Below are 12,503 nucleotides of genomic sequence, written 5' to 3'. Positions count from 1 at the left end.
AAGAAATCCCCTGAATGGGAGACCAAGAAGAAATGTATATCAAAATCCTTTGGTGTAATGATAGTAAAACCTCTGGGCTGTCAGAGACTTAAGGTGTAAAAACGTCATAGGTCATTATGACTTGTCATTAATGTTTTCTCCAGAAATCTCAAAAAACATCAACCCACAACCTAATCCAAAATAAAACCCTCCAGTCAGCTAAACCATCACCCCGTTCTTCCCTCATGGCAACAAAACAGTTCATTGTTCTGGCTTCCTTTGCTGTTTTAAACTTGTAAGATGTTGTTTAATAATAAATCCAAAACTATCCCATAGGACAGAAAATGAAAAATATAGTTCCTAAATGTGAGGGACTTGTTCAAAGCATGAAACTACCTTCTCAGGCTTTACTTAGGTGGATAGAACAATTAATGTGAAAAACAATGTGATGCGGAAGTGACTACATATGTTCCAGACTATTCAGCACCAAATCTGAATTCAAGCATCTAAAACATTTAGTGATCTTTTAATATGTGTTGTTTCATATGATGTCAGAAGAAAAGCATGGTCTGTTACACTTTCTTTTTAAAGTGTACTGATAGTTACGTAACAGACTTTTGATTTTGCACGTCTTTATGATTTGAGATTTGTGTGTGTAAGCCTAGTAGGTACTGTTGCTTTTCTTTCTTTAGTCTTTGACTGTCTTGGTTCTGCAGAGGTAACTCAGAGAGTTCTCAATGCATGATCTGAGTTGCCTGCACTGGGTTGTGACCTAGAAGAACATCTTTGCAAATTCAGCGAAGGATCTGAAAAGGATCAAGTGATAATAGATTGCCATATTATGAGCAACACTAGTGTTTTTTCACTGTCATTAAGCAAATACCTGCATTGAAGTTCCCAGAACATAATTTTATTAGGTTAGAATTTACAAGGGTTTTATCTTATTCATAAAAAGTACTAGTACATTCTTGTTAAAATGGTTTTGTGGTGGATGAACTCGTAGATTTCTGTCTTCAACTTTGCATGAAAGTCTTCTAAAGCAAAATTCACATGTAAATTCTCCCATTTTATAACTCTGTAGTAAAATAAAATTGTTAGCCATGAGTCTTCTTCTTACTCAGTGATATCTCAAAGGGAGTTCTAGTGTCTTGGCAGTTTTTACATATTGATGAAGCTTTACAATGTTTTTATTTTTTAAACCGAGCACTGAAATAAAGAAACTGTGGTTTTTATTAGCTTTTATTTTGAGGTGAATGTCTTGCTGTGCTTTCTTGTCTGGTTCTGCCATGAGTTCTACTGAGCTAAAATTAGCATGGCAATCAGAATTTTGGCTGCAGCAGAGACTGTACACACATATAACATGAAGTGACAACAGCTTTTAAAATGGACTGTGTACTGAGGAAAAACCCTGTGCTTGTCCCCAAATAATCAAGCAGCTGAAGTAGGAGCAATTACAGTCTTTCTGAAAGTAGTTGATAAAATTGAAGAAAGTTTGGTGGAATAGATACTTGATAGACATGCCAGTTGCATCTGCCTGTTTCAGACAGCAGTAATGCATTTCCCTCTTGGTGTATTACAAATTTATCCTACTTTCTATGCCAGTGGAATAAAGAACAAGAGGTCTTTGCTGCTTCTTCATCCCAACATTCTTCAAGGATTTATAATCACCACTGTTTCCTTCTTGGCAAGAGATGAGAAGGCAGCATTCAAAGATGAGCTCAGTGTTATTCCAAATGCTTCACTCAGGAAGCTAAAAATCATGAGTGTTGATAAAACTATTAGTAATTACCTCCTTTTCAGGCCTGTAATGCTTTGAAGGATTGCCTTGAAGTTTCCCTCCCTCCCTCCCAGGAGCAGTGACTGGGACATCAAAAACCTATGAGAGGGTTTTTGGTGTCCTGTTGCCTGATTCCCCTTACATGAAATTACCAGCTGGTGGTAACAGAAGAATCCCATGCCAAAGACTTCAGATAGTCTTGTCTATCCTGAACTTCATGCTGAAGACCGGAAAAAATTGGTACACACTGTGGGTCCCTTGTGAGACCCAAAGACATGCATGGGCATTGTGTTAAAATTACACTACACATAATACATTTAGAATTGCATTTGTGTTTTAATACTCTGAGCTTGCCTGAATAGCAGGCTGAGCTTCATTGGAATTAATTTCTGTTCCTCATACAGACTTCGAAGCCGTATAGTACCTTACTGTTTAATGCTTTTCCTCTGACCTTTTGATTTTTGGTAGTCCTCTGAAAGGGCTGTGGCATTAAATCTTGCAACTCAGTGGGAGGAAAACAAAATGTTAATCAAATACGAACTAATGATTCGATTTTTTCATTGCTGACATCTTTAAAACAGAGAAGAGAGATGAAGTGGTGTATTATGACACTTATGAAAGTATGGAAGCCATGCTTGAAAAAGAGGATATGGCAACATCTGTACACTTGCAAAAAGAGGAGCTGCAAAAGTTACAACAGAAAATCCGCCAGCTGGAAGCAAGGCGTGGACGTATTTCAGCCAAGAAAGCCTACCTCAGAAATAAGAAGGTACTGTTTAATTGCCTTTATTTTGGACATAATTAGCACATTTAATAAAACTTCAGAAGGTTTCCTTTCAGATACTAGTTTCCCAGAATTTTTGTGGGTTATATTTATTGTTTGCTAAAAGTTGTTTTGCAGAATACTAAATACAATAGCATGTATCATTAAATTGATACATTTAAGAATCTGTTTACCTTTCTTCTAGCTTTAAAGGAACCTTTAATTACTTTGAAGTCAACAAACAAACTTATTTCTATTAACTAATCAGAATACTTTAATGTGGGAAGTACATGCTAGAATGAATGTTTTTACAGAGAGTAGTTCTGTGTATATTTGCAGAAGAGAATTTTCAAGCGTGTTTTCTCACTAGTGAGTTCTATTTTCATTCTCTTACCCCATCCTTTTAAACTTATGTCACATGTTGTTGATACTCTCTATTTGGCAGATCTGTATGAAATCTAGTCTATATTCTTAATTTGTAATTCTAGGTGTGCTATTTAGGTATTTGAGAGACCATTGTAATACTTGTTAGAAAATAGGTTCCACCCCACACTATGTACTATATGGCTGTGCAGAAATGTCAGTTGAGGCCTCATTCTGGGTTAGGATCAGTGGTCGATTTGGTTGTGTGTTCCCAGTCATGTCCCTTTATGTGAAAGATGACCCTTTCACGTAAGGAGTTCTAGCAGATTCACGGTAAACCCTTCAGGTCTTGCCTCCATAATTAATATATATGTTTCTGTACCTAAATCTGAAGCATAACAGAGCAAATGGAAAGTTGTTGATACATTTTATATATTGGATTTTTTATATTTTGTCAGCCACTGCCTGGTCTCTGGTTAACCCAATATGGAGAAGGCTGCAAACGAGCTATTAGAAGAAAGGTGTCCTGTTAGCCAATTATGTGAAGTAGCTTGCTTAGCCATTGTGTTTGTTTTATATGAATTCATAAAGAGAAGAAGTATCAGGAGCCTGGACCTGTTAGTATTTTAAGTAAGAGAACCATCTGTCATGTTTTGCTGATTTACACAGGCTACATTATAATAGGATATTTTCTCCTGAATATGAAAAGAAACTGCTGGCACCTTACAAAGTAGACAAACCTGTTCGAAAGCGACAGCCTGGTTGCTGTTCTTTGCTTAACTTACTGGAGTTAACAGGTCAAGAAGAAACCCTGAAGCTGGAGTAGAGATTTTTTAGCATGTCTATTATCTATCTGTTCACTGAGTTAGTCATCTTCAGTGGCTCATTTGTTTCAAGGTTATGCTATGATAGGATACCTTGTTTAAGGTGAAGGAGTTGGTTTTGGCTGTAGCAGGAGTAGCAGCATGCCTGGTTGTGCATTGTGACAAGGTACAGAGCTGGGTATGGTAGCACTGCTTGTCTGTGTCTGCATGCAGGAGTGATGTAGTTACATCTTCTCAACATTGTGCTGGGACAGCTGTGGCTATACTGTTTTCATGACCTGAGACAGTGTGTCCACGTGGAACTAGGATATCACATCACTCTCAGAACCAGTTCCAGCTGTCTTACTTCTTTGCTGAGCATAGCATTCTCTGCAGTTGGGTGCTGCAGGGAGATAATTAGCTTTCAGCTTTTAGAAAAATCAGAGTAGAACAATGTGTGTTTAAACCTGCAGGGGAAAATCAATGATCTTTACTTAAACAAAAATAAAGGGCAGAATCTGTTGTTGTGTGCTGTTGTGTGGCACTTACTGGGCAGAAAAGAATATGGCCGTTTTGTAGCTTCTCTTCTTACTGCTGGGTACCATAAGTCCTACTAAGCTGACTGGCAATTACCTTAAAATCATATCTTTGTCTTATCTTAAGCAACCTTTGTATTTTCAATGACTCTTCTAGTGATACTGCAAAGCATTGTTAGTGAACACTATTTAAGGTGCCTGATGTGAGTAGTTGTATTAGTGGGAGAAAAAAAAGAATTCTTGGTCTGAAGCATTTGCAGGTTAAGTCAAGCATGCAGAACTAAGATACAGATGGGGTACAAAAGACTCTAGATGGTGAGAATGAGGGCAGTGATGAAGGAATGCTTTGTGAAGAAAAGTGGCTTTTTGAGGGTGAATATGGAAAGCACATACTGTGTGGTAAATCTGTGTCTGTGTCAATTAAGAAACATTTGTTTTTGAACAGAGATGAGAGTGTACTTAATGCTTTTCAGATTGTGTTCCTGACCTTGCATGTTTCTTAAAACAGCCTTTTAAACAGGTGTTCTGTTTTGGATTGGGTTGATGAGATTTTGGTGGTGGATTGATGGGTTTTTTCCTCTTTTTTGTTGGTGGTTTTTTTGTCTTGTTTTTTTTTTTTACCTTGTCAGTTCTGTAGTTGGAAACAAAAAGCAAGATACGGATTAAGTGGTGTATAGCACAGTCTTGAGATATATTCAGAAATTGGAGTCCTTGTTCATTAGCAAGTTTTTGGCAACTGAGGATGCCCTCAGGGAGTGTCTCCTTTCTAGCAGCAGGTATCAGGATTAAGGAAACAACAGGAAATTTTCTCTATCATCAGTTTTATTTTTTGAAAGAAGGTAATTTCATCATCCAGGTATCAGAAAATCTTTTCTGTTGAGGAGATATTATAAATTACTCTTTATAGAGTAACACAATCTGTTATTTAAACATAAACTTTAGTGACTATAGTTTTTCAGAAATTCCTTCCCTAATTTTGCAGATGATGCATCAGTTTTTCAGCGATGTTGTCAAATAATTGTACCAAGCCTTTATTTAGAAACTTTTGCTAAAGGTGTGTTAGAAACATAACTCGGCTGTGACTTAGAATAACTGAACTGGCATTTTAAAAATTCATGGTTTTATAGGGCTTGGTATCTCTTCACTGTACTACCATGAGTATAAATGCTTTATTCCCTTTTTTTTAATGCAGATAGGTTTAATGCAAATAGATGCAAATTTGCATTTATTAAGCAATCATTTCCTGATTTTCCTTTGTGTTGATGACAGTGAGATATTAAAAAATAAATTTTTAATATTAGTTTCACTTTTTTTTTTTTTATTTCTATAGAGCTAGTTATATATTTTTCATGCAGGAAATTGCTGTTGTTATGCCAGTCTACCCCCTGCTGGCTGCACATTAGTAATAATTAGAATGTCATATGGAACAAGCAGCTGATTTATTAGAGAGCTAGATTTAATAGCAAAGAGTCAAGGTGAAAAAAATGGAGAGAAGGTGTCTAGAAAAATATTTGAAAAAACAGAGTTGTGATGAGATCAAATTATTTTGCACCTAGGAGGAGTATTCCTTATCACGAACAGACTGGGAGAAGCAACTGGTTGGTGAAGCTGTTTGGAGTATGTTCATAATGTGTGCTTTCATCTAGGAAACTTCCTCACATGCTTTTGTGTTCATTTAATAGGGCACCTTTAGAATTTTGCAAGTCCACATTTTAAAGCACAGCCCGTGCCAAAATAGGTGTTAACGTTGATACAGTGACAGCTGGCATAGGATTATTGGTATTGTATTATTATTATTATTATTATTATTATTATTATTATTATTACAACAGCAGCATAAAAGCATAACTAAACTGAATGCTTACAGTAAAATATGGTTTCTGCATGTGAAAAGCTAACCTTTTAACTGAGATGTTTTTTAAGCTGAACACAAGACTCACTAGAACTAGTTAGATATAATACTAATGCACATCTCTTTTACATACGTTACATGTTACTAGTCTTAAGTATTTTAGTTTATCCAGTGACGAAGGTTGAAATGGTTCCTCAGCTCTCCCTTTGTGTCTCTTTAATAGAAGTACAATTTGATAGTGTGAAATCAGTCAAGTGATTAAAAGAAGAATGGGCATTACTTCCTGCTGCTTCCTCAGTTCCATACAGTTGTTCAATGTATTTCTTGAGGTGTGGCTCTCACTGGACATAATTTCACAGGGAGGTGGTAAAGTCATCATCCCTGGAGGTGTTTGAGGGGTGTCTGGATCTGGTGCTGGGTGATGGTCTAATGGTTACAATGGTAGTGCTGGGTGGACAGTTGGACTGAATGATCTTAAAGGTCTCTTCCAACCTTGGTGATTTTATGATAATGCTCCTGCTTCTCAGTGCTGAGAAGGAAGGACTACTTTGCATGTGCGATAGGCTGTATCATACACCCAATTATTGTGTTTGGTTTTGTTGTTTTTTGGGTTTTTTTTGCCAGAGTTCATTGGTTTATATTCAACTTGTAGTTTGCCATAGTCATCCATATAATTTCTTTAATGCTGCCATCTAGGTGTTTTTTATTACATTGTTTGTTTGAAGTCACTTAATCTTGTCTACAAGCAGAACCCTGCATTTGTCCCTATGAAATTGCAACCTTTCCTTTTTTTCTTAGACCATTTCTGTAATTAGTTAAAATGATTCAGATTTCTAATCCTGTCCTGCAACATTTCAGCCCCTCCTAGTAATTTTTATTATTTCATGTCAAAGAGATCTAATTACATTGAAGTAGGTTGTTTATTAATGCAAAGTCAGCACCAAATACATTTTGGTCAGGTTTGTCCTCTTTACATACTTAAAATATCTTTCATTACTTGCATTTAACCAGAAAGGTTTGAATATTGATGCTAAAGTGAAAACATTACATAAAATTGTGCCCCCTGAGTATTTGAGGCATGTCAAAAAACCCAAACCACACTTAACTTACATTTTCTCATTATTTTATAATATTTAAAACCTAAATAGAGAGTAAACTATAAACTAGTAGTAGTATTACAGAAAGTTGTTCAGGTTCTCTATTGGTATTATGTAGCTTGCTGTGTCTTTGAAACACAGAGATGAAGTATTTTGTACTTTTGCAGCTACAAATTAAATTGATTGACCGTTCAGGATTAACTCTTATCACCAGGGGAAAAAAAAACCTCCAGAAACAAACACAAAACCCAGTAGAGTTTGGCTATATATATATGTTTACCTGTTAGAGCAAGTCCAGAGTAGATCCATGAAGATGATCAGAGGGTTGGAGCACCTCTCCTATGAGGATGGGCTGGGGTTGTTCAGCCTGGAGAAGAGAAGGCTCTGGGGAGACCTCACTGCAGCCTTTCAGAACATAAAGGGAGCTTATAAAAAAGATGGAGAGTGCCTTTTGACATTGTCCTGATTTGAGACAAATTGGAGGAAAATACCCTCTGATAGAAGGCAGGTTTCAGCTGCCCCTCCCCCACCAGATTCGGGAAGAAATTCCTTGGAGGAAAGTGAAAAAAGAGAAAACTATTTATTTAACAAGTAAAGTGCGCGCAAGCACAGGAAAAGAATAATGCTGAATAATAAAACCTCTCGCTGTGGAGAGAACCTGGTATATTTTCAGAGTCTACCAGTCTTTCAGATTTTCCGTGGGTGTGGTCTCTCTCTTCGAAGCTGGCTGTTTGGTGTGGGCCTCTCTGGGCCAACTGGTGTAGGGTCTCCCAGTGTTCTGGTATTCTTGAACAGTCCAGAAGAGAAGAAGAAGAAACTGAAGTCCCAGGGAAGCAAAGGAGTTTAACTCTCTGTCTCTCTCTTCCAAGAAAAGGAGCCAAGAGCCAGGAAAAGCAGGAAAGTGCTTGCCTCTGCTCTGCAGCAGCAGCTATCTCTGTGTCCTTGAACGCAAAACCGCTTTGGAAAGTTCATCTGACTTTTTTTCCTTCTTTCTCTCGGACCCAGTTTTAAAGGCACAGAAAGGCACAGGATTCATGTCTGGGCATCGAGCAGGTGATAGGGATACACATCATAAAGTCACCCCAAGACAGATATGGACAGATATTTTACATGGACAAGGCAAACAGTTTTAAACCAGGAGAGATTTAAATAGCTGTTAAAAAGAAGTTCTTTAGTCCAGGGGTGGTGAGCTGCTGGCACAGGTTGCCCCAAGAAGTTGAGGATGCCCCATCCCTGGAAATGTTCAAGACCAGGTTGGATGGGGTCCTGAGCAACCTGGTTTAGTGGAAGGTTCCCTGTCTGTGGCAGGAAGGTTGGCACTAGATGAGCTTTAAGATCTCTTCCCATCTGAGCCATTCTGTGATATACCTCTGATGAAGGTGGGACAGTATTTGCACAGAAGTCTTTGCTTTTGTCAGTTACTTGTATACAGCAGCAACATTGATGGTTTTACTGTCCTGTACAGGAGCACTGGCTATTCTTTATATGATCAAAGCATGTCCATAGACAGTTTGTAGAAGAACAGCTCTTTCTGCATTTTTAAGCTTCCAAAATAATGAGGTTTTTTTTATCCCTTCCGTCCTTATTTTTCACTTTACTCCATCAGCTCCCTCAAGCAATGCTTTCAGTGGCAAAGCTCTTTTCTGGATCTGTCCAGAAAGTCATACTAAATGGTATCTGGGAGCCCCATCAGCTCCATGCTCTGTCTGCACTACACTCGATACTGCTAACGCTGCACCTTTTGCACAACTGTGAGATTTGTTTATGAACGTACATCTGACTTTTTTCTAGTTCTGCGTGGTGCTTGTACCAGGTCTAATTCCATTGCTCATACTCTCCAGTTCCTGGCCCTCAGTATTGTCCAATGAGGTTGGTTGTCTATCTACCTGAAGTTTGACTGTCATCCTCTTCTTTGTCAGCTGTTGTAACGTGGCCTGTTTTTTTGTTTCGTCCTAGTTTTCATTTGCTTGGGTTTTTTTTCTTTTAGCCTACTCTTACTTGCAGACAACGTAATACATTTTTGTCCTTAAACCAGATGTTAGAGATGTGAACTCAGTGTAATAAATGAACATGATGAATTGTAACAACTTAATTCCTGTCTATGCTTGCAGATTGTACATGGAAAAGATGAACTGACACCTGTAAATGGGAAGCTGTCTATTTGCATAAACAGAAATATGTGGTGCATTTGAAGAGTTAGTTCTTTTCCATGTGTGCAAACAGATGGGGTTAAACAAGGGCTTTATGAGGTATTGACAGATTGGTGTTTTTTGCCACTCTTGTACTAGTACTGTAGAACAGACATTCCAATGTCATTTGGATCTATTCTTTTGGTAGTTCAAAGTCATAGATTTGGGGTTGTCTGGCTTGGTTTTTTTTCAGTTACAGTTCATTGTAAGTTAAATGAGCTTGTCTGAAATAGGCTTTGCAGTTTCTATTTTTCTAGGTGCCATTTGCTGAATATGACATTATGTAAATCTGTACTGAAATTACATGCCTTATAGGTTACATTTTATGTCCCTGCAGGAGATCTGTATTGCAAAGCATAATGAGAAGATCCAGCAGCGTCACCAGAGTGAGGAGGAGTACAAAATGCACCATACTGTTCAGCTAGTAAGTTTGAGTTTTCTGTTCTTGAGCTTAGCCTGTCATTAATAGCGTGGTAACCCACTCATTATACATTAATTAGGGGAGCATTTAGAGCGATAGCTCTTTCAAAAAGATGGTGGTTATCCCTGACCTTTGTACCATGGATTTCTGTGTCATAGTATGCTGGTAAGGGGAGTATATAGTTGTGTTAGGATGACATTGGAAACAAGTAAGTAGAACTGTTCTTTATGCTTGGCTGACAGTCTGAGTGGTTGCGGTTACCATGTGCGCGTAGATGATTCTGAACATCTCCGAGTACTGTGTCCGGTATGCTGATAGGAGTAAGGAAACCACACACATTTATTCTTGAATCTTAGTAAGCTTGGTTGCTGCTTTGCTTCTTTCTACTAAAGCAATTACTTGAATTATGTTGTATAAACTTGTAGTTCCAAATGTATGCTCCATGATTTTTTTCACAGCGTCATTGCAGAGAATAGGCCAACTGGTCTAACTCTTACGCTGTACCTAACAGACTTATCTTAAAGAATATTCGAATTTTGGAATAGGTCTTGGGAGCTGATAAAGTATCAATATTGAATAAAGATCACTGACAAAGATGCATTGAAATCCAAGTCTCTTTAATTCAGGCTTCAGTTAGATTAGTGAAAGTGATTCTATTTCATCCTTATACATTTTTAACATTGATACATTTGTCCAGGAAGTCAGCTGCATAATTTATTTTATGGAAAGGCTACTTGTCAAAGGCAGTATGTATTGGAATACTTTCTCAGGAATTTAAAAAAAAATTTTTTTTTCATCAGTTCTTAGAATAAGGCATAGGAAGTTACTATGTGGACTGTAGCCCATTTATCACTCTTTCAAATAAAACTTGACAAAGCCAGAGGACTTCCTTGTCTCTCAAGTACTGCAGAACTTTATATTACGGAGTTGCCTGATTGAATTATATAAAGAACGTTATGCTAATTTTTTGGGTTTGTGTGGGGTTTTTCTGGTAAAAATATAACTGAAAAATTCTAGTATTATGGTAGAATAGGTTTTAAGTTACTGGTTTTCATTAAGAATTTTGAAAAGATAACTCTCTTAGAAAACTTTCGAAAAGGGGAGTCCAAATTTGAAACCAAGTAAGAATTGCAATTTTACTATTTTACTTAAATGTGAAACAAATCCAAATAAACAAATCCCCCAAAACAAACAAAAAAGCCCCTTTAGTTTGAGACTGCTTCAGGAAAAGTTTGATCTGAATGCTTATGTAACATTCAGGTACGGTGATAGAACTACTTTTCTTCTTTTCTTTATGCTTCTGTTCTAACTTCTTTGCCCATTGCTCTCTTATTTTCTTTTACCGCATGCTTCTTCTCTTCACCTTTTTCTGTTTTCTGTCCTTGCTATTTTTCAGACATGTTCTCCTCTTTCTCTCCCTAATGCATCTATACTTCCTTCCAAATCACAGGAGTTGGCTTTTTATGAAGGACACCAGGCCACTAGCTGACTTGTGAAAATGGCAGGCAGACACTGCTTTTGTGGTGACTGAATGAGAGTAAAAGGTTGACAAAAGTGAAAAGAATTTTTGATTATGAAGATGTGCTTTCTAAAGTAATACTAAATGCTGTGAGTCATCTTAAGAATGAAAGCTGCTGTTTCTGCTCAGGTTTTTTGCTTTGTGGTCAGCTGTTATATCACTTTTCCTGATAGCTTCTGAACTTGCATGGAGTGAATTTCAGCTTCTGGTAATTAGCTTCCATTTCCAGTAAATTTGACTGAGGATTTAGTGTTTGTTTCAAAGGTGTAGTAACTTTGCTGAAGTTCTGTGAGAAAGGATGGTTAGTTAAAGTAGATGTATGTATCCAAAGGTGTGTTTTCCATAAGGTAAAATTGCTGTACAATAAAAACCACAACTGTCCTAGGTGCAAGGAAGAGCTTCAGACGTTTACTTAAGTACAATGACATAAAATCAGGCTGGATTAAGTAACAAAAGGCTCGAGTAAATACAAACCTTAAATTTACTGTTGTAAATTTAAGTGTGAAAACATTTACTTAATTTGCTCACTGTTGGGTTTAAAACTTTGTGTTGCTGAATTCTGTGAGTTCTAGTACTTTGGAAATACTAACGTGACTTGTTTAAATGGGCAGCCTTGCAATTTGGACTGTCATTTTGTTCTTTGAATGAGGGGAAGATGGATCCTGGTTTGCCGTCTGGCTAATTTATGCAGTTTTAATTCAAGGGGGCTTCTTTCAGTATAGTGTTTTGTCACTTGTTATTTTTCGACTCTCAAAGTAACAAGTCTTCCAAGTGTTCTGTTTGAGATTGAAATATATTTTACTGAGCTTTGTGTTTCTTTGAGAAAACAAACCAGGAATTGCCTACTATTTTTTAAGGGAAAGCCAAAGTCCAAGTTTTGAAGTTATGCTTATTTGAGAAGTATCTTTTAAAGTAACTCTTCACATTTAGGAGAAGAGTTTTTTCTAATGAAGCCAAATAGAGCACTGAATGTAATATTAACATGTTTTCCATGTATTTTCTCAGAAACGAGATCAACTGCAAGATGAAGAGGAGAGAAAGAGCTCCTGGGTTAGTCAGGAACGACAGAAAACCCTGGACAGACTTCGTACATTTAAGCAGGTAACAGAAGAACAGTTGTTCTTGTCTGGCAGTTTCCTTTTCCAAAGAAACTTTCCTTCATTCCAGGACTACACTATGTGGTTAGTGATTCTCTTTCATTGTA

The 12,503-nt window shown here is 37.2% G+C and overlaps 1 protein-coding gene across 2 annotated transcripts in view; it reads left to right on the top strand.

Moving 5' to 3' along the window:
* Positions 1-12,503, top strand: part of JMY (junction mediating and regulatory protein, p53 cofactor) — a 66,121-nt gene that overhangs the window by 41,420 nt on the left and 12,198 nt on the right. For both annotated transcript variants that reach the window (XM_048290969.1, XM_048290968.1), the window contains exons 6-8: positions 2,338-2,525; positions 9,697-9,783; positions 12,305-12,400. In XM_048290969.1, coding sequence (XP_048146926.1) covers positions 2,338-2,525; positions 9,697-9,783; positions 12,305-12,400 — 371 coding nt within the window. The remainder of the gene's footprint in view (positions 1-2,337; positions 2,526-9,696; positions 9,784-12,304; positions 12,401-12,503) is intronic.

The sequence above is a fragment of the Corvus hawaiiensis genome, chromosome Z (genome assembly GCF_020740725.1).
Source record: "Corvus hawaiiensis isolate bCorHaw1 chromosome Z, bCorHaw1.pri.cur, whole genome shotgun sequence".
NCBI classification, from domain to species: Eukaryota; Metazoa; Chordata; class Aves; order Passeriformes; family Corvidae; genus Corvus; species Corvus hawaiiensis.
The sequence above is the reverse complement of the archived record's forward strand: the minus strand, read 5'-3'. Positions and strand labels throughout refer to the sequence as shown.